A 23,312-nucleotide genomic window follows, 5' to 3' on the forward strand; every position below is an offset into this window, starting at 1 on the left:
AAATCTTTACATTATCTATCTTTCCTCCTTATTGTAGCGATACAAACTTGTCATTTGTTGGTAACTGGGTATTACATCAAAATTTGCAACACATATTTGTTGCACGAGTGTGAAGGTTTCGTTACATGTGTGAAAGGCTCTGTTACATATGTTGACGTGTGTCAACCCTCATTGCTAGGAATGGTAGCTAGAAGTATCATAATGGTTTGCATATGCACATGTAATTTACTATGAACAACACCCTTCCTATCAATATCTATCCTAGCCTTTGATGTAATTATGGCATGCTACTAAGTATGTGCGAGGTCCTATAAACAACTGACTAGGGTGCTCATAGGGGGAACAACACCGTTGGCACATTCCAATAAATTTCTAGAGCTTTGTTTCTTGAATTTATTATAAAGTACATTTTAATTTGGAGAAGTAGTCCATGGTTTATGAAGAAAGTGACTTTCGAATGTGCCTTTTGAGGCTTTATAAAGTAAGAGCGCCCCCCCATAGGGCCGCTTTAGCACCCTTTTGTATGAAGGGTCCTCAAAAATTAAAGGGTCCATTTGCTGCACAGATGGAGCCCCATATAATCCCTTCCACCTTCAAATATGAGCCTGTACGTGCATTGTTCCAGTAAATTTTTTGTGCAAGGAGCCAGTGATTGCATGTAGGCAATGATAATGGCGTTTCTCTTTTATTGTGTCATAAAATCTAATATCTAACCAACCCAAATGATTTTCTCATATTAAATTGATCACTTAATGTGGGAGAATAAACGGGAACAAGTGTTAAGATATAGATATGTGCTTATAGATCTATCTCAACACGGGGCCAATAGTAAAGGGGCCCAAATGGGAGATGGTCTATCAAGAGCAAGGCTAACCAATGGAGCATAAGACCTTAGGGTTAGCTTCATTGAAGACCTCCAATAATGTGTGTAAAAGTCCTTTGACCTTAGGTAAGCTAGGACTGAGCTTGAGGTGGGAACCCGGCCCAAACTCGAGGTGCTTGTCGTGCTTGAGGTGCTTGTCCTGCTTGAGGTGCTTGATTAAGATGCTTGAGGTGCTTGACTGGCTCCATGCTTGAGGTGCTTGACTTGGTGCATGATTAAGGTGCTTGAAGTGCCTTGAGAAGCTTGCCTGAGATGCTTGTGGGAGCACCCCCTACTTCAAGTGCTTAGTCATGCTTGATGACTAAGGGGCTTGCTCATCCAAAGTCAAAAAGATCCCTACAAGGAGGGGGGCAAGCCTACAAGGGGGGGGGGGGATGAGAGAGAACACACATACACACACACAAGGGAAGCCCCAGCTTGAAGAGGCAGCAAGGACACTTGTCAAGTTCCTCCTCATGTTGCCCTCATGGTGTGCCTGAAACCTATTGGTTGGCCACCCAAGGGGTCCAATGATAATAAAGGATATTTAATTAATTGATTTTGCATTTATCAAGTCCTCTCTCTCAAAGGGGAAAGGGGAACACTTGTCCCAAGGCTATCCCTGTTGCTTGTAATGGCTCCTGTTTGTGATTGGCTAGGCCTGGAGGGGTCCAATGAGCTTCAAGCATGAGCTACAAGGGGGGGTCGACCCAAGCAAGCTAGGGGGGTGCTTAGGGGGTATACTCACCCACACACACTCACAAACACTCTCATTGTGTACTATGCAAAGTGCAAGAGCTCCCTCTCTTTCTCCAAGCAAGTAGAGGTTGAGAGCCTACACCAACACTCTTGGCTATGGAGTGCAAATCCATCCAAGAGCCATGCTTCAATGCTTGAGCTTGCCATCTATTTCTTCTTCATTACTATGCTATTATGTATGCTAGCACAAGAGTTATGATAAGTGAGGAACTAGCTCTTTCTCGTATGAAATGTTTCTTCTTCCTCTTCCCTACCCTCATTCCTTGCTAGCTCTCTCCACCTTCGAAGGTGTTTGAGGTCTTGGGACTGAGGCTTGGTATAGTTAAAGCTTTCTTCAAGTTTAGGTTATGCTATGATGGTGATGCATGAAGCTTTCCATCTTCATTGCTTCACCTAAGTCACAAGGAACACAAAGAATGTATTGTAACAAGTCTCTCTTTATGGGAGAAATCATAATACAAATGCCTATTGGAGGGGGGACCGGCTCCACATAAATCCGGTCCTCAACTGTTGTCATGTTCTCTAAATTCTCTCTCTTGCAAAAGTATTGTCTATGCCAAGTTAACTAATTGCTATGATTATGTTGCTATCTTCAATTATGTCAACCCGCTATGCTCACAAAATCATTTCTTGAAAGTACTCTCATTAAATTCCGCTACTCTCAAATTGAATAGGCAAATTCCATTACATATTGAGGGTGGTGCTTGCACCCCCCCAGCTAAAAAGCAGCAGTCTTCTCCGCTTTCTAGGCGGTTGACGATTTTTGCTTGGTTGAGGGTGTCTTCAACGCATTGCAGGTTTATGGGGCACTGCCATCTAGTCCCTCAAAGGCACTTTTAAAGGGCCTATGGGCGAGCCCTCTAACCTCTTCTGAATCCTCTCCTTGCATTTCAACAATGTACACATTGTTCTCTTCCTAATACAAATTTTGGGAAAATTACCAAAACACCCCTCTAATTTGTGGAAATTCCCAAAATACCCTTATATCTATTTTAGTTGGATTGTTCATGATTTCCTAATCTTTATTTATTTTTGACAACAGAGATCCGTTGGTTAGTGCTTAGCATGTAATTTGTCACAAATTACCTCCCAAAAAAAGACAATTATGTCTAAAAATAATGAAGCAATTCATCTTTAAAGCCTACAAAAGTAGCTCAAATTCTAGTTTTAGTATCTCCTATTGATAGACAATTAGTCTTCTTATGAAAATCTACAATTTTTTTAATCTTTGGATAAATTAGGGGTATTTTGGGAATTTCGGAAAATTTGAAGGGCATTTTGGGAATTTATGACAAAAGAGGGGTACGTTTGGAAATTTTGAAATTTGAAGGGATTTCCACAAATTAGAGGGGTATTTTGGTAATTTTCCCTACAATTTTTTGCGCTTTATGTTGATTACGCCTCCTGATTTTATCACTTGCTACTTCCGACTCAATTTCCTGTCTCTCTTTAAGGCGACTTCCCCGGTGAGCTAAAAATTAAGATCTGCGCGCAGTCCTTCGTTTGATCCCCAACAGCTGCCATGGCGTCCGCCCTGCAGCTTGCATCGTTCGCCCTTTTTGGTGTGTACCTCTCTCTCTCACACACACACACACGCACACACACACACGCACGAACGCACGCACACCACCATACACATAATCCAGCAGCGGAAGACCATAGTCACGAAGCGATAGGATCAACAGCTTTAAGCACCGCTAGACAATATTTAGTCATTCTCGCCTTCGCTGCTGCACTCAAAACAGTAACTACGGGGTGTATTTTTTGAGTTTATAGAGCAGATCTTTAAGGCCGAATCATGGGCACTGTGAGTTTTGTGTGGATGGTTATGTTACTTCGGATTTTGAGTTTCATGAAAATGGACAGTTAGGTGATATTGAGCTTTTCTGCACGGTTTCAGGCATGATATATCATGACATTGATTGTCTCTGACTATTACTTGAACTGGTTTCATACATTGAAAGGCATTTACATTAAAAGTTGGCATTTTCTGATGCTATTGCATTATTGATCTGTATTGAATAAGTCTCAAGGATATGTATTTTCCTTTCAATATTTTATCAAGTTCTTCTTTTTTAGGGTGAAGTTGTGTAGTTTCACCGTTTCTCCAGAAAACAGTGAAGACTAAGCTTTTCCTTGTTGGTTTCAGGCCTATCTATTGCCCCTCTCTTTATACCAGTGGATCCCAATTGGAATTGTGTTTTGACTGCTTGCTTGGCCGTTTTTGTTGGTTGCAAACGGTCAGTCAAGGATGCTCCTCCTTCTGTAAGTTTGAGAGAGGGAGGGAGGGAGGTAATGAAGTTAATGTTTAAGCTGGCCAAATAAATCCATTAAAGAAATGTAGACAATTAATGCTCGTATCTATGTAGATGGAAATTTTTGAGTTTTGGGTTCATTTTGAGCTTTGATCACGAACTTTACACTTGGCATGATAACTTAGAAGCTCGGGCACTCGAGCATTGAACATTTTAGTGGATCCCACAAGCAGCAGCATTGTTTACAGCCTTGGGGTCACTTAATAGGAACCTAAAGAGTCAAATGACTTCACTAGGCAGAAATCGTTTTATCTCATTAAACTTGCCTTACACCTGTAAGCTATAATATGTTCTGGATCATAATGAAGGGAAATGTATGCATGTATATAGTGTTCCATATGTCATGGCAGTCATTTAAAGCACATGGCCATTGCACCCCGTAGTAATTGTCTCGGACAATTGTTCTATGCTCATGTCTCATTGGGGTATGTATGGATCTGCCAAAGTGGAAGCAATCAAGTCATGGCCAGACTTGAAGTCCGTACATGACATTTGAAGCTTTCTAGGCTTATGTTTCTATTACAGGAGGTTCATCCGAAATTTTACTGAGATCGCTTCTCCACTCCATGCACTATAAGGGAAAGGAGTCACTTTCAAGTGGACAACCAAGGAAATTCTAGCCTTCAAACACTTGAAAGAAAAGCTGACTTCAGATCTGGTAATTATTTTGCCAGATCTTTTGAAACCTTTTGTGGTTCAATGTGATGCATGTGGCCACAATCTTGGTGCAGTTCTAATGCAGAATGGCCGAGTAGTCGCATATGAGAGCAGAATTCTTTTGAAGGCCCGAAAAGAACTTGCAAGTTCATGAGAAAGAATTGCTGGCAGTAATTCACGCTCTCACTAGTTGGAAACACTTTCTGCTAGGGGCTGATTTTGTTGTCTAAACAGATCATAAAACGTTGCAATACTTTCTCACACAAATGAAGTTGTTAGAGAAATATATGCGATGAGCAAACATCTTGTCAATGTTCCATTTTCAGACTGTGCATGTGGAATGGAAAAAGAACATGGTGGCTGATGCGTTGTCATGAAAGCCTCAAATTTCAGCAGTGTCAATTCCGCACCATTGTAAAGTAGACGAAATGAAGACACATTATGTTGAAGATTCAGATTTTACAAGGATTTATGATCAAATTGTTGATAGGCAACATCATTAACACTATGTAAGGATTCTAGGTACTAATCCTTAATTAAGTACTTAAACTTATGATTAAGACTTAAGAAACTTGAACATGACTCCGGGACGAGACTTTGTGTTTGATTGATGAATGAATGCCTGAAAATTGAGTACAATAGGCTCCTTATATAGGAGACGAAGAGACACTGACGAGTGCAAAGCGCGACACGGACCCCGACGGCCTCTAAACGCCAGGAGCCGATGCACGCCGAGCTAGTCACGGTGAGATGAACATGGTGCAATACCTAGCTTTGAGCGGCTAGGACGCGGATCAACGGTGATTTGAAATAACACAAACTCTGCACACTTAGAGAGAGAGAGAGAGAGAGAGAGAGAGAGAGAGAGAGAGAGAGAGAGAGAGAGAGAGAGAGAGAGAGAGAGAGAGAGAGAGAGAGAGAGGTGATGAAAACCCCTCGGGGTGTGAGGGAAAACTGATTTAATGCAATATTAACAGCAACCTTATCTTCGGCGAGGTGGCAACCATGGTGACAGAGAGAGATAGAGAGAGATGGTGAGCCTATAGTGCGTTCTCTAGAGGTGACTCACAAACACGGAGATTTCTACTATCGTGAGTGTGTGGCGACCATTGGAGTCAAGGTGTAGACATGGCTTCTTCACATAGTGCTAATTCTCAAAATGCTACACTAAATCCTCTCTCTCTTGATGCAAGTGTTGCCAATCTCTCCCACTAAAATGCTACCAAGTGCTGACCCCCGATAGTGACCTCTAAGTGTCTTTTTATAGGTGCAGGTTGCATTAGGTTAGGGTAATCTGATTAGGTTTAGGGCCCTAATCAGGAGGGACAAAGCAAGGAGTTGGGTCCTAGATGGTGGACCCTTGCTTTGTCTTAGGAGAATTTAAAAATGAAATCTCCTAGGTGGGCCTTTGTGACCATCACCTAGAGAGGTAGCAATTTACAAATGGGGTTTTTTTATAAGATTTTGGCTTGAAACTGGAAAATAATGATAACCTACGGATATTATTGCAAAGATGCGTCATGGATGAGATGTCGGCGAACGGCGGGCCTCGTTGGTGCGTCGGTGTAGCGTGTTCGCTAGTTTCGGAGCCGGCGGGGCATGCCTTCGGCGTCTTTCCTTGATTGGATGTCGCCATCGCGTGACTCGATCGTCTTTATTCTTTGGGTGTCGATGTCGATTCTTCGTTTTTTTTTTCCCTTGTGTGTGCGTAATGCATAGTTACCCGGAACGCGGAACGAGAACGGCGACTGGATCCCCCGCGGAACGGGGGAACGGGGAGGGGCCCGGAACGGGAGGCATAAAAACACCCAAATAATGCAATTTCAAGCTCTTTGTGATTGAATAGAAGTAGTATCAGAGTCCTTTGACTCTTAACACTCACAAAACACTTGATTTGAAGACCATTCAGTCTTACTATGACAAACGTGTGTCGTGTAGACTTGAAAGCTTAAGAGGGGGAGAGAGGGAAGGGGGGAGAGACTCGAGAGAGAGCTTAAAGTTGAGAGAGAGAGGGAGGGAGCTTGAGAGAGAGGGGGAGAGCTTTTAGCCTTGTAGACTCTAGAGTCTAGACTTCAAAGCTTGAAAGAGGCTAGAGCTTGAGAGTCGAGAGTCGAGAGGGTAGATCTTTAGCTTTGGCTCTTGAAAGCTTGTGTGCATAGTGAAGGTAAGGGGTGGGGGAAGGGACATTTAGCAAATGGAAGGCTCACAAGACAAATCACCAAAAATCTGAAAATCTGCCCATTCCCAGCCGTTCCGGGCCGTCCCGTTCCGGGCCTTCCGTTTCGGTATCAAAAGTCCCTGCGGAACGTCTGGCCGTTCCGAACCATGTAACCCCCCCGGAACGCCGTTCCGGCGTTCCCTGCCCATGGGATGGCGTTCCCCGGTAACTCTGGCGTAATGGCATGAGTGTGTTGTGTGTTTATATGCGTGCGTGTAGGCGTGTGTTCGGGTGTATGTGCCATGGGTTGTGTGTGTATGTATAGAGTGTGTGAGTGTTTGTGTAAGTATCGAGGGTGTGTGCGGGTGTGAACGAGGGAGAGATGGTTATATATATATATATATATATATATATATATATATATATATATATATATATATATATATATATATATATATATATATATATATATATATATATAGTGCAGGCTTACACAGAGATGGCGTGCATGGACGAAGGGGGGGGAGAGAGAGAGGAGAGAACAAGAGGGTGGGGGGTGAGAGGGATGGGTGTGTGTGTTTTAACCTGCTGCGCTTGTGGGGCTGAACTAAGGGAGAGCGGTGATGCGCTGCGCCTTCGGGCTTGCAAGGGGGGAGAGAGACAGAGAGGGCGGGAGTGAGATGGGGGGAGGGAGTGTTGAGGGGTGTGAACGAGAGGGTAGTGTGGGGTGTGAATAAGAGAGAGAGAGAGCTTCTGTACTGCGCCTTTGGGCTTGACACAGAGAGCGCGAGAGAAAAGGAGAGAGAGCGCGGCCTCGGGCTGCCTGGCCGACAGAGGTCAACGGGGGTGGGAGGGTAGCGGGCCAAGGGGGGGAGGGGGGGATGAGGGTGAGGTTGAGGGTTAAGGGTGTGTGTGTGGGCCGGGTGCTAAGAGAGAGAGAGAGAGAGAGAGAGAGAGAGAGAGAGAGAGAGAGAGAGAGAGAGAGAGAGAGAGAGAGAGCTGCTATGATGCGCCTTCGGGGCCGCTCACACAGAGAGCGAGAGAGAGTTAGAACGAGGGAGGGAGAGAGAGTGAGAGATAGAGAGAGGTATATGAGAGTGAGAGGGCTTGGGTGAGTGGCCCCCCAGAGGGAGAAAGACAAGAGGGGAGAGAGGTAGGGGAGAGTGAGGTCGAGGGAGTGTGGACGAGAGGGGAGAGTGAGAGTGTGGTATGGTGGCCCGCCGGAGGGAGTATAGACGAGCGAGGAGGGGTACGAGAGAGAGAGAGTAAAACCGGCCTATTCAATCCAAAAAGGGCGGTAGACTTTAATTTAAACCTTGATTTAGCTTTCACCCATTATTAGTCGTCTATTTTACCTGTACTTTCAAGACACAACAAAGGGGAGAGGGATACAGGCTGCTAGATTGCACCTGTATGAGTAGACCGACACCAGATTGGCCCCTAACTTTGGCGCCCCTTTCGGTATTTCTTTATTGTTTAAAAGAGGGAATAAACGCTGTGGTTCTTTCCAAGCTGCCCCGCACAACCTTGGCTGAATTTTGACTGTTCTGGCTTGATTTCGGCAGCATAACTGTACTAGAACCCTTCACGGTCAGTATTCCCACGCATTGAATGACTTTCCCGACGCATACGGACACTTTGCAAAACCTGGCGAGAATCTGCAGCATGCTGAATTCTCTGTTTTCAGCCTTGAAAATGCGCCAGATCGCTTGTACAGCGGTCCCCTTGCGTCCCCGAACCTCCTGGGGGTATTAGGGTCCGTTTAGGGCCAAAACCCTAAACCTGCAAAAATATACAGCAGGCTGTAATTTACTGTTTCGGGCTCCGTTCCGCGTGCCGGTCGCATCCGTAGCAAGTCCTCGAGCTCCCGCACCTGTAGGGCTACTTGCCCTTTGAATCGGACGAGATTTCGAGCGTGAAACCTCTCCGAATCAGCTGTACCTGCGGGGGATTAGCCGCTAGCTAATCGACCTGTGCAAGAGGCTCTTGCCTTGGCAATCGCGCATGAACCCACACAACTGTACATTGGTCAAATGAAAAGCCCACTAGAGGGGCATAACATACTGCCATAGGGGGGAGAGAGGGCAGTGCGTAGCGTGCAGGGCATCACTCCTGGCACCGCACTGTGCATAAGAGGGAAAGCAAGCACTCCATAGCTCTTAACCTGTTACAAAATCTGAAAATGAGCCTCTCCCAGCTTAAAATTCAGCGCCCCCTTCTCTTGCATGAGGAAAGTGCACTAGAAGGTGCCACTTGGCACATTTATAAGCATTTTCCCGTTTCGGGGTTGCCGCCTAAAAATCTCCCAACCGGTTGCCCAGTTGACTTCACGGCAGAGTAAGAAAATGTTCCCTTTGTCATTCCGGACGTAATGACGCCAACACATTTTCAGGTCCCAAAATAGCAATTCCCTAAATTTTAGGAGATACTGCCATTGTATCTTTCTAGGTCATCCGACCCTCTTTGTACACTGCGGCCACATCCAGAACTGAAATGTAGCCTCTGTAGCAAAGGATTCCACTTTGGCTAGTCAATGACCCCACTTAGCTAACCATAGTCCTTGTCCAACCTTAGTGCTCTCTTGCCCTCAGGCCTGGACTCCCTTTGGATAGTTCCACACTGGCTATGGAATGCAGGGCAGTTAGATTTCCTGAGGGGTGTTTCCAAAAAGTGAAAGTAAATAGATAATAAGAAAGAAATCAACAAAAAGGATAGATAGTAGTCACAAGCTGGTGACACACAGAGAGAGAGAGAGAGAGAGAGAGAGAGAGAGAGAGAGAGAGAGAGAGAGAGAGAGAGAGAGAGAGAGAGAGAGAGATTCTAATATGAATAATGAAAGAGAGAGAGGGAGACTTTTGTAAAAGCATGGCGGCCCGCAAGTGACTTTCCGAGTGGCCCAGACTTCATTTGGTGCACACAAGCTTCCATACTCCTCAGAATTTAGTGCTAATTGGCCCAACCAGTCCCCGACTGACTGACCCAGACTCCCGATGTGAGAAACCTATTCGGCCGCAGCCGTTTCACATTGGCCATGCAATGTCCACTTGCACCTTTTCAAGGGTTTTGCGGAAAACAAGTCAAAATAAAAATAAATAAAAATATTCTATGATCGGAATCCAAGATATATATGCTTCTGGAAATGTAGCGTTGGACGATTAAACAATCCCACCAACCTGGCTACGACACATATATCAAGCATAGAAGTCTTCTAGTGTACTCTCAAGCACAAACTTCTCTAGCTAAATTCTGTATGGAAAGAGTAGATACAATTGCTTAACTACTCTCTTGAGCATCATGAACCATGCTCTTGCCTTGTTTCAAAAAGGCTACATCAAGTCACTGCGTGTTCCATTTGAAAGGCTTCAAGATACAATTGCAACAGTTGAGGTGAATCAACCAATTCAGACTCTTCCATCCATTTGGCATCCAAAGATGGATAGTTCTTGAACTTCACCCAGTAGCGTCTTGCAACCTTTCCTCTAACCTTCCTTTCCTTATGTGCCAATATCTGTTCTGGAACAAGGATCTCATCCAATTCTTCCACTTCGGGTTGTTCCTCATCAAGCATATTCTCTGGCACATCACCAATAAAAGGTCTTAGAAGGCTGACATGAAAAGCATTATGTATTTTCTAGCCTTCTGGTAGCTTCAACCTGTAAGCTACATCGCTGATCTTTTCCGAAATCTGAAAAGGACCATAATATCGCATACTGAGCTTAGGAAACAAACGTTCCTTGCCTTTCCTTTTCCTTAACCTGGCCTTTTCAAAGCGCAAAAGCACCCAATCACCAAGTGAAAATACAAGTTCACGATGGTGACGATCAGCAGCTTTCTTTTGCTTAGCTTGCATCTTCTCAAGAGCAATCTTTATCTTCCTGTATGTTTCATCCACATATTGTACATACTTGTCTGCCTCAAATATCTTGTCCTTAGTCTGCAAAATGGGCGGGACTTTCTTCCCTCCTTCCACTATCTCAAATGGTGCCTTACCTGTTGATGTATGCACAGTGTTATTGTAAGCATATTCAACCAATGGGAGATGGGAGATGGTGCTCCCAAGTTGCCTTGTGCTTTGACACATAACATTTGAGCTGATCAAGGATAGTAGAATTTGCCTCTTCAGACTGTCCATCAGTTTGCGGATGAAACGAAGAAGAGAACTTTAGCGTAGTGCCCATATTCTCAAACAATGCCTTCCAGAAAAGACTCGTCATACGTGGATCCCTGTCTCACTGACTTTTGACTGAGGCATCCTGTGATATTTAAAAGATATTACCTTGACCATGGGTTCTGGCTTTATCTTCTTCCTCACAAAAATGAAATGGGCCTGCTTACTAAACCTACAAATAATAGTCCAAATCCCATATTGCCTGTTTGCGTCCTTGGAAGATCAAAGATAAAGTCCATTGCTATGCTTTCCCATGGCCTATCAGGGATCGGCAATGGCTGCAACAGTCCCTGTTGCTTTTGCCTGTCAAATTCGACTTTTTGGCAAACTAAGCATGATCTTACAAATGTGTCAACATCTTGACGCAGAGCTGGCTAGTAGAAGAATGCCTCAACTCCTTTCATTGTCGCATCAATTCCACTATGCCCAGCATAAGGTGGAGCATGACTTTCCATCAAAATCTTTGGCCGTAATTGTTTAGTAACGCATAACTTTCCATGCATCATGAGAAAGTCATTCTTAAGCATATAGTGCTCATGATGTTGCCCATCAACAAGCTGGTCATAGATCCTTGCAAAATCTGAATCTTCAGTATATTATGTCTTCATTTCGTCTAGTTCATAATGGTACGGAATTGACACTGTTGAAATTTGGGGCTTTCGTGACAATGCATCAGCCACCACGTTCTTTTTCCCTTGCACATGCACAATCTGAAAATGGAACATTGACAAGATGTTTGCCCATCGCATGTGCTTCTCAGACAACTTCGTCTGTGTGAGAAAATATCGCAAGGTTTGATGATTTGTTTGGACAACAAAATCAACCCCTAGCAGATAGTGTTTCCAACTAATGAGAGCATGAATTACTGCCAACAATTCTTTCTCATAGACTTGCAAGTTTCTTTGAGTCTTCAAAAGAATTCTGCTCTTGAATTTCAGCCATTTAACTGGCGTAGTCTTGTTTAATAGAAACGTGGACCACCAAGTTCGAGCATTCCCCTTAAAGTAAGAGGCAGCTCTCCGAATCTTAGAGTGCTTTGAGTAACGCCCTCCCGAGAAGCGATGTCAAACTCTTGTACAAAAGACAATGCCTTCGAAGCATCTCTATATCCAGAAAACGTGTCAAATTCAATTGACTGTCCACCTTCCTTAAACTCTCGGACTTTCTTGCTTTTGTCTTCCAGAAAGTCATACTGGTTGGCTTCGTAAAAATTCTTCTTCTTTGCATAAAAGTTGCTGTCATTAGAGTTCGAACTGTCTGTAGACGAGTCCTCTGTAGAAGTGTCAATCACGGGGCGAGATTTAGACTTCTTTGCCTTTTTCTTGCCCTTTCCGAAGTGTTGCTTTTTGCTTCGCTTTTTGCCTTTTCGGTCTTCTCCGATGAGCTAGAATTACTGTCAGAAGAAGAAGAAGAAGAACTGGGTACTCCTTCAAATCGAACACGCTTCTTCTGCTTTCTTGCCTTTTCAAAAGTAGACTGACGACCCAAATAACCCGAGAAGTCAGCGCCTTTCTTCTGCTTTTTGCCGTGCTTTTTAGCTTTGTTCTGTGCGTCAAAAAGCTGAGCAATTGGTGCATGAACCACCTCTTCTAATTCTTTCTTTGTATACTCCTTGGGAGTAGGAGGTTTCTTGAGAGTGGGTTTTCGGGGTGGTTTCGTGGTTTTTTGCCACTGCGTGTGCACCTCCTCCAAAGAGGTCTTGCTCATATATTTTGCCATTTCGGGTCCTTGGCTAAATTTAAGCATCATCTTTGTTGCATCGTCGATCAATCATTGATGCTCCATCTCTTGACGCTCCGCCTGAGCAGGCTGTGAGGCTGGCCATACTCCTTGCGTGAATCTTCGTTGTGATCCCTTCTCGCATCTTTGGATGCAGAGGGAATCAATTGATCTTTGGCTGAAGCCATAGGTGGCGCCGGAAAAAATATTGGGATCAGATTTCCCGTAGAAGAGAAATCGGCCGTGCTCTGATACCACTGTAAGAGACTTGGACACTCCAAGTCGAGAATCTACCGTGACAGCACAAATAACCACTTCAAAACCGTTCACAGTTCACAATTGATTCGACACTGGCCCAGCGGAGTTCCGTGCCTAGAGTTATTGGCCCCAAAGACCGGCGCCCCTTTCGGTATTTCTTTTGGTATTAATCTATGTTCAAAGTACAAGTAAGTCGCCCGGGACTCACTCTCAGACTCTGCGTCCAGATGCTCTGAGTTGTGAGAGCCCAGAGACCATTATAAAGTTTTACAAGGGATGCCAAAAGCAGAGCCCAAAAGCTGTTAAACTCAAAAGCTTTGATAAATAAAGCAGAGGCTCTTTCTTTCTCTCTCTTAAGCTTTTATAAAATAAAGCAAAACGCTTCTCTCTCTACGTATGCTTTAATAAAATAAAGCAAGTTAAGCTCTCTCTCTCTCTCTCTCTCTTGCTGCCTTGCGTGGAATAAAGCATCGCCCAAAAGTTGCCAAAAACTGCCGTACAGTGCTGCCACGTCAGCAGTACGGAACTCTGCAATCTGCACCGCGTTTTGCGTTGGCGTCCGTACAGCCTGCCACATGGCACTGCCTCCGTTCGGGTACAGCCACGTCAGCATTTCCTTTCCCTGCTGCCAGCTTCTATCCGGCAGTATGTGTGTTGTGGCACGCCATGTCACCAGTTTGTGACAGCAGTAGCTCATCGCCCCGAATAGGGTGCGCTAAGCCACACAAACCAACCTGATGTGAGACCAAGAATCTGCTCATTGCCTCAACATAGAACAAAAAGAGGAAGGGGGCTAGAGGACAGCCTTGTTTGACCGAGCGTGTGAGCATGAAACGGTCTCCTCTACCTCCCGCCAAAGGCTCCCGACTGTGTGCACGTCTGTAGAGAGCTGACACACCTCTGATCCAAGCATCTGAGAAACCCATCCGCGCGCTTCCAAAGTTTACATGAAAGTATATTAAAGAATCGTTGTGTCCCGACCCTGGACTTATTAGCTACTCCCACTCTTACTCCATCGTGCATCGAGCGCGCTCCCGTCTTAATCGCTCTATCTTACAAGACATAAGTCGTAAAGATCACTTGCAAGAGAAGGATTAAAGATTTTTTCGAGTCGCCCTTTTCTTAGAGGCAGTGCCATGTTGAGGTGGATGTCTATAGCTACCAAGCCGCACACTCCAAGGACTTGGCAAGCTTTCAAGAATTGTTTTGCCCGAAGTTACATGCTTTTCGGCATCTTCCTTCAGAATGCAGATTTTGGCAAAGTGGGGTATTCTGAAATGCTTGCCATGGAGATGTTACTTTTAGAAATGCTATCAATACATTTGATGTCGCTTTTAGAAATGCTTTTAGAAGGTATATCTTACTTTGAGAGCAACGTTTATGGTGTAAACCAATTTGATACCTGTGATTTTTGCATATTAATGGCATATGTGGTGGCTTGTAAATTGTTAAAACATTGTTGAGCTTCTCAGTTGAACCACACTATTCTATCATCAGCTTACAATGGTTCGGTTCCTTGTTGCAGGAGACAATCTCTAAAGAACATGCAATACGCTTCCCTTTCATTGGGAGCGCCGTCTTATTCTCTCTATTTCTAGTCTTCAAGTTCTTGCCTAAGGAATTGGTTAACCGCATTCTTGCTGCCTATTTCTTCTGTTTGGGGGTCTTGGCCTTTTCGTAAGCAGTTCAATATGCTGTCTACTGTTTTTACTCACAAGGTAACCGCTGGGTCGTTGGCATTGAGTCTTTGTGTTTGTCTTACAGAGCGACTATTCTACCATATCTTGAACCAATTCTTCCCAAGAAGTTCAAAGAAAGCTGCTTAACAATCAATGTTCCATTTATTCAGAGTACGTGAATCATTATGCTTAGCGGATGTGGGGACTGGCTGTTTTGAAGTGCTGATTCTCTCTCAACTCTTTCGTTTTTGTTGAAATTTTACCCGTCAAGGGAGCTCATTGAGTTATGACAGGCCTAGTGCTTGTGTGAAAACAGGTATTCAGCTATCCATTGCGGAAATGTTGGCAGCGGTACCAGCAATAGGCTTTTGCTCGTTGTATGTTTGGAAAAAGCATTGGCTTGCAAACAACATCCTGGGACTCGCCTTTTCTATAGAGGTACTTTTGGAAAATAAAGTGTGCTTTCCTGCATGTAACAGATTGATATTTAGCTGCTATGCATATTGGAGCTGATGGCAATGTGTATGTGGAATGATTTCCATGAGTCTATAATTTACACTTTGCTTTATAGGTGAATTTGGGTTTTTACTGAGTTGATCTAGCGACTTAGAAATACGCTAAAGTATTTTGGCTTGATGATTTTTATGTCTTATGCTGAACTGTCAGGGATTTTCGTTGAAGTAAAATGAGTTTCTTTGTTCTGTCTTATGGATCAGGGTATAGAATTGATCTCATTGGGAACCTTCAAGATTGGTGCTATTCTGTTGGTAAGTGTTGAATGGTTAGAGGACATTTCTCTAGATGGATGGCTTCTCACAGTTATAAAACAAGCGGAGTGTAGTAAGAGATAAAGTGCTTGTTTTGATGCCAGCCTGAAGGGTCACTCCATTCAAACGCTAGATTACTTCTTATTTTTGGAAGAGTGCAGGGGATGGTTCGAAAAGCAGTAGTGATATTTAATAGTTGAGTGTGATATGTAGCTGGACAAATATTTATTGACAATCATCCTGTTATGAGCGGCAAGGAAAAGTTTGTGTGCATGGCCAATACTGGTTGTTAAAGTTCACATAAGAAGTTTCATGGTGCTTTGTGCTGCGTGCTGAATTGGGGAGACCCTAAGCCATTTACTGTGGTGGAAGCCACCAAAATGGCTGGCTTAAAGCTAATGTTGAAAGTCATTTCAGCTCCAAGTGGATCATTTTGCTGTTCTTTCAAATTTCAATGCAAAGTTTTAGATTTCAAAGGCAAGGAGACTGATGATGATCCGTTTCAGGTTGGGTTGTTTTTCTACGACATTTTTTGGGTGTTTTGCACACCAGTTATGGTCAGTGTCGCAAAGTCCTTTGATGCACCTATCAAGGTAATCCTCGGTTCCTGCGTTTTTTCTGCAAAATTGAGTTCTACAGTTTTAAACTCACAGAGAAACATGAATTTCAGAGTTTATTTGAGTCATCAGATTGCTAATTCCCTTTGGCATTCGATATGGTTTGTCTTTCTCTTTTGCAGTTATTATTCCCTACATCAATCGCAGAACGTCCGTTTTCCATGCTAGGACTTGGAGATATTGTCATTCCAGGTAAAGCTCATAGCGTAGATAAACAACTGTGTTGTGTTTTTGTGTTCTTTTAATTTATTTGGCTGCTTGGGTGATGGAATTGGTTTTTCTATGTTTTAACAGCTCTGTCATACTTGGCTTATGGCAAAAGAATATAATTGTGTGACATGCCCATTGGTCCCTTGAATGTTTAGTGTGAGATTGTCATGTAGTTTGGTTTAAAGCAAACTTCTGTGTCACCTTGTAGAAAGATGGAAAGAGAATATTTTGGCTGAGTATCAGGTGTTGTAAGCAGCTTGTTACATTTGAGAGCAACAATGTTAAGGGTGTCTTTTCATCAGTGTTGTAATGCTGACCATACCCACACGTCTTTGGGGTGGATCGGGACTTCATTAGTAGAGCATGCCTAGTATGCATTTGTGATGCATAAGGCATGGGTCTTAGGATGGTTGACTCTTTATACTAGCCACATTCATTAGCACATACTTTCAAAGTGTATTTTTTTGTTAAATGCTGTATGATTACCATCTGTGTTTATGTCTGTGTGTGTATTAATTGAACTACAATATACTTTTGACAAAGCAGAAAATTGACTGCAAAACATCGTAGCATTTTTCCAATCTAATCCAGTTAGCCTGTGAAGTGTTGACAAGACCAGAGTTTCGAGTAATCTATATGTGTTTAGAAGCTTTTTACCTGTTTCAGGCGCTGCGCTAATCCTTTTGAGTGAGTTTCAGGGATCTTTGTGGCTTTGGCACTACGCTTCGATGTGTCTCGCGGAAAAGGTTCAAATTATTTCAGGAGTGCCTTTGCTGGCTATGTGGCTGGGTTGGGGATAACCATCGTCATTATGAACTGGTTTCAAGCAGCTCAGGTGGGATACGGTAGTTTTAGCCTTTTGAACTTTTAACTGTATTTTAAAAAATACTCTGCATTTTTGGTGTTGGTTGCAGCCAGCTTTGCTCTATATTGTTCCTGGAGTCCTTGGATTTTTGGCTATACACTCCATTATTAAGGGAGAGACAAAGGAGGTGCACCTCTCTCTCTCTCTCTCTCTCTCTCTCTCTCTCTCACACACACACACACACACACACACACACACACACACGCACGCACGCACGCACGCACAAGAATATTACCCTTGTAATGATATGGGCATGCTATAGAGGAAATATTCATACAAAATTTCTTAGCTCATGTAGATTCGTTTCTTCAAGCCACGTGCTTATTACCTCAAAATTTTGAGGATCTATATAGTATACAGATACACTCCTTTGAGATAATATGGCCCAAATATTGAATCTCTTCTTAAGAAAACTCACTCTTCTTACGATTGAAAGAAAACTTATTATCTCATAATGCTTGAAAGACTACCTTGAGATGCTCGTCATGCTCACCAAGGGACTTGCAGTAAACTATTAGATGGCAAAAAAATACTCTCATAAAAGCCCGTGCGGGCAAAAAGTTCTTTCCATCATTTTAGTGAATATGGTAGGAGCATATGTTAACCCTTAGGGCATAGCTTACACCATGAACCTGAAGCCTGCAATTAGTATCATGGCCTTCATTTTAGGCTGATTGAATACATGGTTTGAGGACATTAAGGATTTTATACAATATTGTTATTGATAATTGAAGTGGGAGTTAGGAACATGCGAGATAAAGAAGTTTGACCTGCTAGTGCAATGAGAGGGAGTCCGTTCTCCTTTGGAGCTTCTTAGAGCATGTGGAAAAGTCGAGACTAGGAGACTCTTTATCTTCTTTGGCAATGGAGCCAAGGCAAATTTTATTTGGCTTGAGGTTGCAACATGCCTTGAAGTGAAGCTTGAGGTGATGGCCCTGGGACTACAATTGGATGAAGCTTTGGCAGTGCCAAGGCATGAGAAGGTAGTGACCCCTTTGAAGAGCAAACTTTGTTTGTGTGTCCGAGGGTATGTTCAACTGGACTTTCATATTATGCTTCTTTGAGGGTGGTCATGTCCTTTCAGGGATATCATGGCATCACAAGAACAATATCATGATTGGTACTCTGATTGGGAAGCTTTCGAAGCATGAGGGTACGGACCTTCTTGATGTAAAACCTAAAGGAGACTCGATTTGGACGTATCTGCTTTTGCAGTTTCCATACTAACTGTGACTCTCTTCCGCAGAGCATGTGGACGCAGAGTCTCGAAGAGAGTTGGACCCTCAGGAGTTGTACTTTATGAAGAGTGATAATAAGAAATATCGAAAGGGGTACTAGTCTTTGGGACCAGTTTGTCTTGGCTTGGAACTCTGCCGTGCCGTGCCATGTCGACCCTCCTCTCTCTCTTTCTCTCTCTCTGTCTCTCTCTCTCTCTCTATATATATATATATATATATATATATATATAGATAAGTTCAATATTTTGCAGTTTCCGTTTGTGTGTTGCTATTGATTTCTCGCTTGGAGTATCCAAGCCTGTAACTTTGTGGTACCAGAGCTCATAAGGATTCTTCTTCTATGGAGGATCCGATTTTTCCGCTAGCACACATGGGTTTTCGCGGAGAATCCAATAGAGGAGGCACCCCTTCGACTACTGGTCAGTGGAGAGATAAGAAAGCTGAAACCCAACGCGGGAACATATGAAACCGACGGAGATTTTGACAAATTTTGGGTAGGGAATGAATGGAGTACAAACGTCAACCGCAGGTGACACGTGTGTGAAAAGATTGATCAAGTACTCCAAAGATTTGAAATATGTGAATCACGTGATTGATGAGATTCACTCAAGATGGCGAGGAAAGGCGTGTAATTTGGTGTACAACCTTCATATTTTGCCAATTTACCTCTAAAATTTCACATATGTAGGTTTGCCAAGTTTTTGAAAAAAATCTAGAAAAGTAAGAAAAGCAGATTATGGAAGGCGATCTAGCAGTTCAGAGGAGGAGAGCTCGTCCTCTTCTGGCAATGAGAAAAAAAACAAGAAGACCAAGGAGTTCAAGGATGGGGCCAAGCAGTCATGTTTGACACGTTTTCAGGCTATTGGGATACCCATCGAGCCCTTGAGTTCATACAAGAGTTTCACGTCGCCTTTTCGGGAGGTCGTTTCTCAGAACGCCGAGGGCGACATCTTACTTGAAAGGAAATGCATAGACATGGTAGTCTACTCTGTTGTTACGCAGAGAAGCACCTAAGAAGTGGGTAGAATTCAAGAGAATTTTCACTTCTGTCTGGATAACGGAAGAACATGAAGAAGATGTCATCAGGGTTTGGCATCATCTGAGAATGACTAAAAAAGATACGTTGGATGACTGATAGTAGAGGTTTTGGGATACCTTTTTTGCCAGTGTCCTCGTTTCGGAGGGTCACTTAATGTGACTGGTTTGAGCGGTTTTGCTGTGGTTTGCCAAAATAGATTTGAGGTAGACTTATGGGGCATGCCAAACAAGGTTTTGGTAGAATGACTAAAAAAGATACATTGGATGACTGTTATTATAGGTTTTGGGATACCTTTTTGCCAGTGTCCTCGTATCGGAGGGTCACTTTGAAGGACCGAATTGAGCGGTTTTGTTGTGGTTTGCCAAAATAGATTTGAGTATTGTCTGCAACAGAAGTCTGACTCCATTCAGAGACTTATGGGACATGCCAAACAAGGTTTTTGTATGCATGCCAGCTCATTGACCTATCCTAGAGACAAACGAGTGTCCACCTCAACAGGGCAAGAGTCTTCGACTGAGGAGAAAGAACGAAGGGAACTGATTGAAATTTCATCAGAGGATTCTGGAGAAGTAAGGGAATGAGATGATAGTGCATCCAAGGGTTTTGACGGAGCAAGGGAATCTAGTGATGGTTCATCAGAGAATTCGAACGATTGAGGTGCCAGTCAACAGAGGAGGCCAGCTGGGCTACTAACAAGTCGCAGTGCACAAGAAAAGAACTGAAAGGTAAGCTAGGTCCATCAGATAATTTGGTCAAGGCTACTTTTTGGCCCTCAATGCAAAGCGGATGGAGGACGAGAACATCACAAATTCTCTTCAGTATGAGCTGTACCTTGAAGCTTTTGGATTATTAGTAGTTTTTATGCTAAAAGTTACCTATGAATCAACAGGTTGAATCTGTACTGCACAAGAGGGGAGCCACTTCACTATGTCACAAATTGCCTAGATTGAATAAAGTCATTAATTTCTCTTTGAGATTTTAGGGATACTCGTAGGCTAACAGTATGTTGAGGAATGACTTTATGAAAATATGTGCATTGAATTGGAAATTTCGTTGATTGAACTTAAGACATGTGCTCTTTCATGTCTGTATTGCTAGAGACGTATAGAGAAAGATGAATTGTTTGCAGCATTTTGCTTGATGAATGATTTGAACTTAGTGCATCCAGACATCTGTTAGAGATCAACAAGATCTGGATGTGATGGTTAAGTGAATGAGAATTGAATGAGATTCTAGTGCATCAAGATGTCTATCTAGATGAGATGACTGGATACTGTTGTAAGTGCATCAAGAGTTCCGGAAGGATGAGATGGTTGCACAATGATCTAGGTGCATCAAGGGTTCCGGGTGGAATGAGATGGCTAGATTGAATGATTGAAACAAAAGTGTCTAGTGTGAACTAAGTGTGTGATTTGTGAACTGCATGCTATGTGGATGTACTGTCTTGTGGGGATGGTCATGGGCATGGTTTACCTGATTGAAATGCGAGAAGAAAGGATAACAATTTGATAATAACAGGATTTAGTAGATCAACACATCCGTGAAAAGATCAGCGCGGTCTAGATGTGATTGCTAATAGGTTACAATGATCACGAGTTGTATCTGAGACCTTCGATAGAATGTGATTGACTAGTGACTAATGCCTTTGTAGAAGTGTTGGATTGGTGGCATGAATACATCGAGTTAGTGTCTTTTGAAGAAAGTTTCTGTCTTTTGGTTGTTTTACAGGCGTAATCATGGTGATTACAACTCTTTCAAGAGGGGGGAGGGGGATGTCACAAAGTGATGATGTGGCGTGCCCAACTGGAAAGAAATGGCCGAGAGTACAAGAGAAACTAGTGACTAATACCTTTGTAGAAGTGCTGGATTGGTGGCATGGATACAAAGAATTAGTGTCTACTGAAGAAAGTTTCTCTCTCTTGGCTGTTTTACAGGCGTAATCATGGTGATTACAATTCTTTCAAGTGGCCGGGGGGGTGGGCGGGGGGGCAGGGAGGGGCGATCTCTTGGTAGTGCTTTTGCTACGAGCCGTGTGGCTCGAGAGAGAGAGCCCCACATGAGGCCACCTTTTTTGGTGCAGACTTCTTGCAGCATTTGACTAGCTTTGACATTCGTAGACATTGGGATTTCTTCGACTACAGCTTCACACGGTTCCTAGGTGACTCTTCTCCTGACCTGGAGGAGGCTTGCTTTCGAGTCCATGTCCTCTTTCTTACAACTAGAGGCATTGAGGCTTTGGACACAACTGTGGGTTTCTCCTTTCCGCTGTGTGGTAGGGAATTCAAAGAGTGGACCTATCACACAATTCTTGACTGGCTCGAGATTTAGGCTATTGAGTTCTCACACCACACAGGGGACTTAGGGGTGACAGATTTGGTGCAGACACTTTGGCCTCTTGCCAAGCTCAGCGTGACGCCTCCGTATGCACCGGGTTGCAGGCACATTGTGGTGCATTTGTTTGCTGACACTCAAAGCCCTCCTTGTTATGTATTTGTACATGAGGATTCTTGGACAAAGGATGTAGCCCTTCAGGCTGCATGCTCGGCTTGGGCCTGGGCGGGACAGTCACTCCTTTTGGGCTTGTCTAGAGGTCATTCGGATGCGGATCACTCCCCATCCAAACCGGCCTCAAAGATAGCGAGGTTGGCTGCTATGGAAGCATCTGTTTTCTCTCACCGACTCCATGAGGATCATGTCATGGAATGTGCAGGGATTAGGAGAGCCCCAGTTTCAGCGCCAGAGGGGTCGGCTGCGCTTCAGAGATGCCTTGAGGGTGGTGAGATTGACATTCTTATGCTTCAGGAGCATCATCTTTGTGAGAGCCGCATTGGACGGTGTGGTCAGATTCTGCTTGGTCGCTACGAGACGTTTTGGTCAGCTTGATTTGGACCTGGAGGCATCCAGGGAGGGATATGTGTGACTATTGCGGATTCTTTGTAGCAGGCCATTGTGGGTAGAGGGATTATTGTGCCAGGCAAGGCTTAGTGGATCACTATGCAGGTTTAGGGTTGCCTCATGGGCTTCCTGAACATCTATGCACCCAATGTGGCGAGTGCACGTACAGAGTTTTGGTCTCATATTGTTGAGTCTCTGCTGCAGGCAGAGCAATGGTGCATTGGGGGTGACTTCAACATGTTGGATGACCCCTCTGACAGGATTGGAGGTTGTCATAAAACGGGTACCACGTGCCAATAGAAAAGAACAGACTGAACAAACTTTTAGCACTTCAATAACAACTGAACTGAAAGAGAGAGACGACACGCGACACGGGGTGGCGGAATTCCACCCCAGAGAGTAATGGCCCCAAACCTTGGCGCCCCTTTCGGTATTTCTTTATATTGCATCAACACAGTACAAGTCGGTACTCCAGACTCTGCACCTTCGCCAGGAAGCATGCCAGAGAATGAGCCCTAACATCATATTTAAAGGCCCTTGGCCTAAAAAGCAATTACAGTGAAAAGCCTTCAAACTTAAAAGCATCTGGTCCAAAAGCAAAGCCAAAAAAGTTGCCAATGTAAATCACGGAAATCCGTACAGCCTGCCACGTCATCAGCCAGTGCAATTTTCAGAAATCTCCCTGTTGCCCTTAGGGTTAGAGTTAGGGTTTTTGCAGTTTTAGGGTTAGGGTTTCTAGAATTAGGGTTTACAGGTTTTAGGGTTAGGGTTTCCAGAATTAGGGTTTCAGCAGTTAGGGTTTCCGACAGAAATTAGGTTTTAGGGCCACATCTGTAAGTTGGCTCCATTCTTTAGGCTTTGACGCGTTAGCAGTTTGTTACATCTCCCCTTCTTGAAAGAGAGTAATCGTATGCGATTACAGCATATCTGCAAAACAACTCAAGTTAGCTCAAAAATTTCCGAGGGTCATTCCGAGGGACAATCAATTTGCTCTTTTTATTAAGGAGTTAGCTTCTCCTTTCGGCTGTTTTGATCAAGGAGTTAGCTTCTTCATTCTGCTCTTTTGATCAAGGAGTTAGCTTCTCCTTTCGGCTGTTTTGATCAAG

At 43.7% G+C, this 23,312-nt stretch overlaps 1 protein-coding gene across 2 annotated transcripts in view; it reads left to right on the forward strand.

Moving 5' to 3' along the window:
* The first annotated feature begins 3,025 nt into the window (after window positions 1–3,025).
* SPP (signal peptide peptidase) overlaps window positions 3,026–23,312 on the forward strand; it is a 49,905-nt gene continuing 29,618 nt past the window's right edge. For both annotated transcript variants that reach the window (XM_086522139.1, XM_086522140.1), the window contains exons 1-10: window positions 3,026–3,183; window positions 3,771–3,886; window positions 14,422–14,573; window positions 14,661–14,746; window positions 14,892–15,013; window positions 15,292–15,342; window positions 15,849–15,935; window positions 16,082–16,151; window positions 16,868–17,004; window positions 17,084–17,161. In XM_086522139.1, coding sequence (XP_086378265.1) covers window positions 3,144–3,183; window positions 3,771–3,886; window positions 14,422–14,573; window positions 14,661–14,746; window positions 14,892–15,013; window positions 15,292–15,342; window positions 15,849–15,935; window positions 16,082–16,151; window positions 16,868–17,004; window positions 17,084–17,161 — 939 coding nt within the window. In that variant the 5' untranslated portion in view covers window positions 3,026–3,143. The remainder of the gene's footprint in view (window positions 3,184–3,770; window positions 3,887–14,421; window positions 14,574–14,660; window positions 14,747–14,891; window positions 15,014–15,291; window positions 15,343–15,848; window positions 15,936–16,081; window positions 16,152–16,867; window positions 17,005–17,083; window positions 17,162–23,312) is intronic.

Source organism: Adiantum capillus-veneris, chromosome 10, assembly GCF_014529385.1.
Source record: "Adiantum capillus-veneris isolate H3 chromosome 10, ASM1452938v2, whole genome shotgun sequence".
NCBI lineage: Eukaryota > Viridiplantae > Streptophyta > Polypodiopsida > Polypodiales > Pteridaceae > Adiantum > Adiantum capillus-veneris.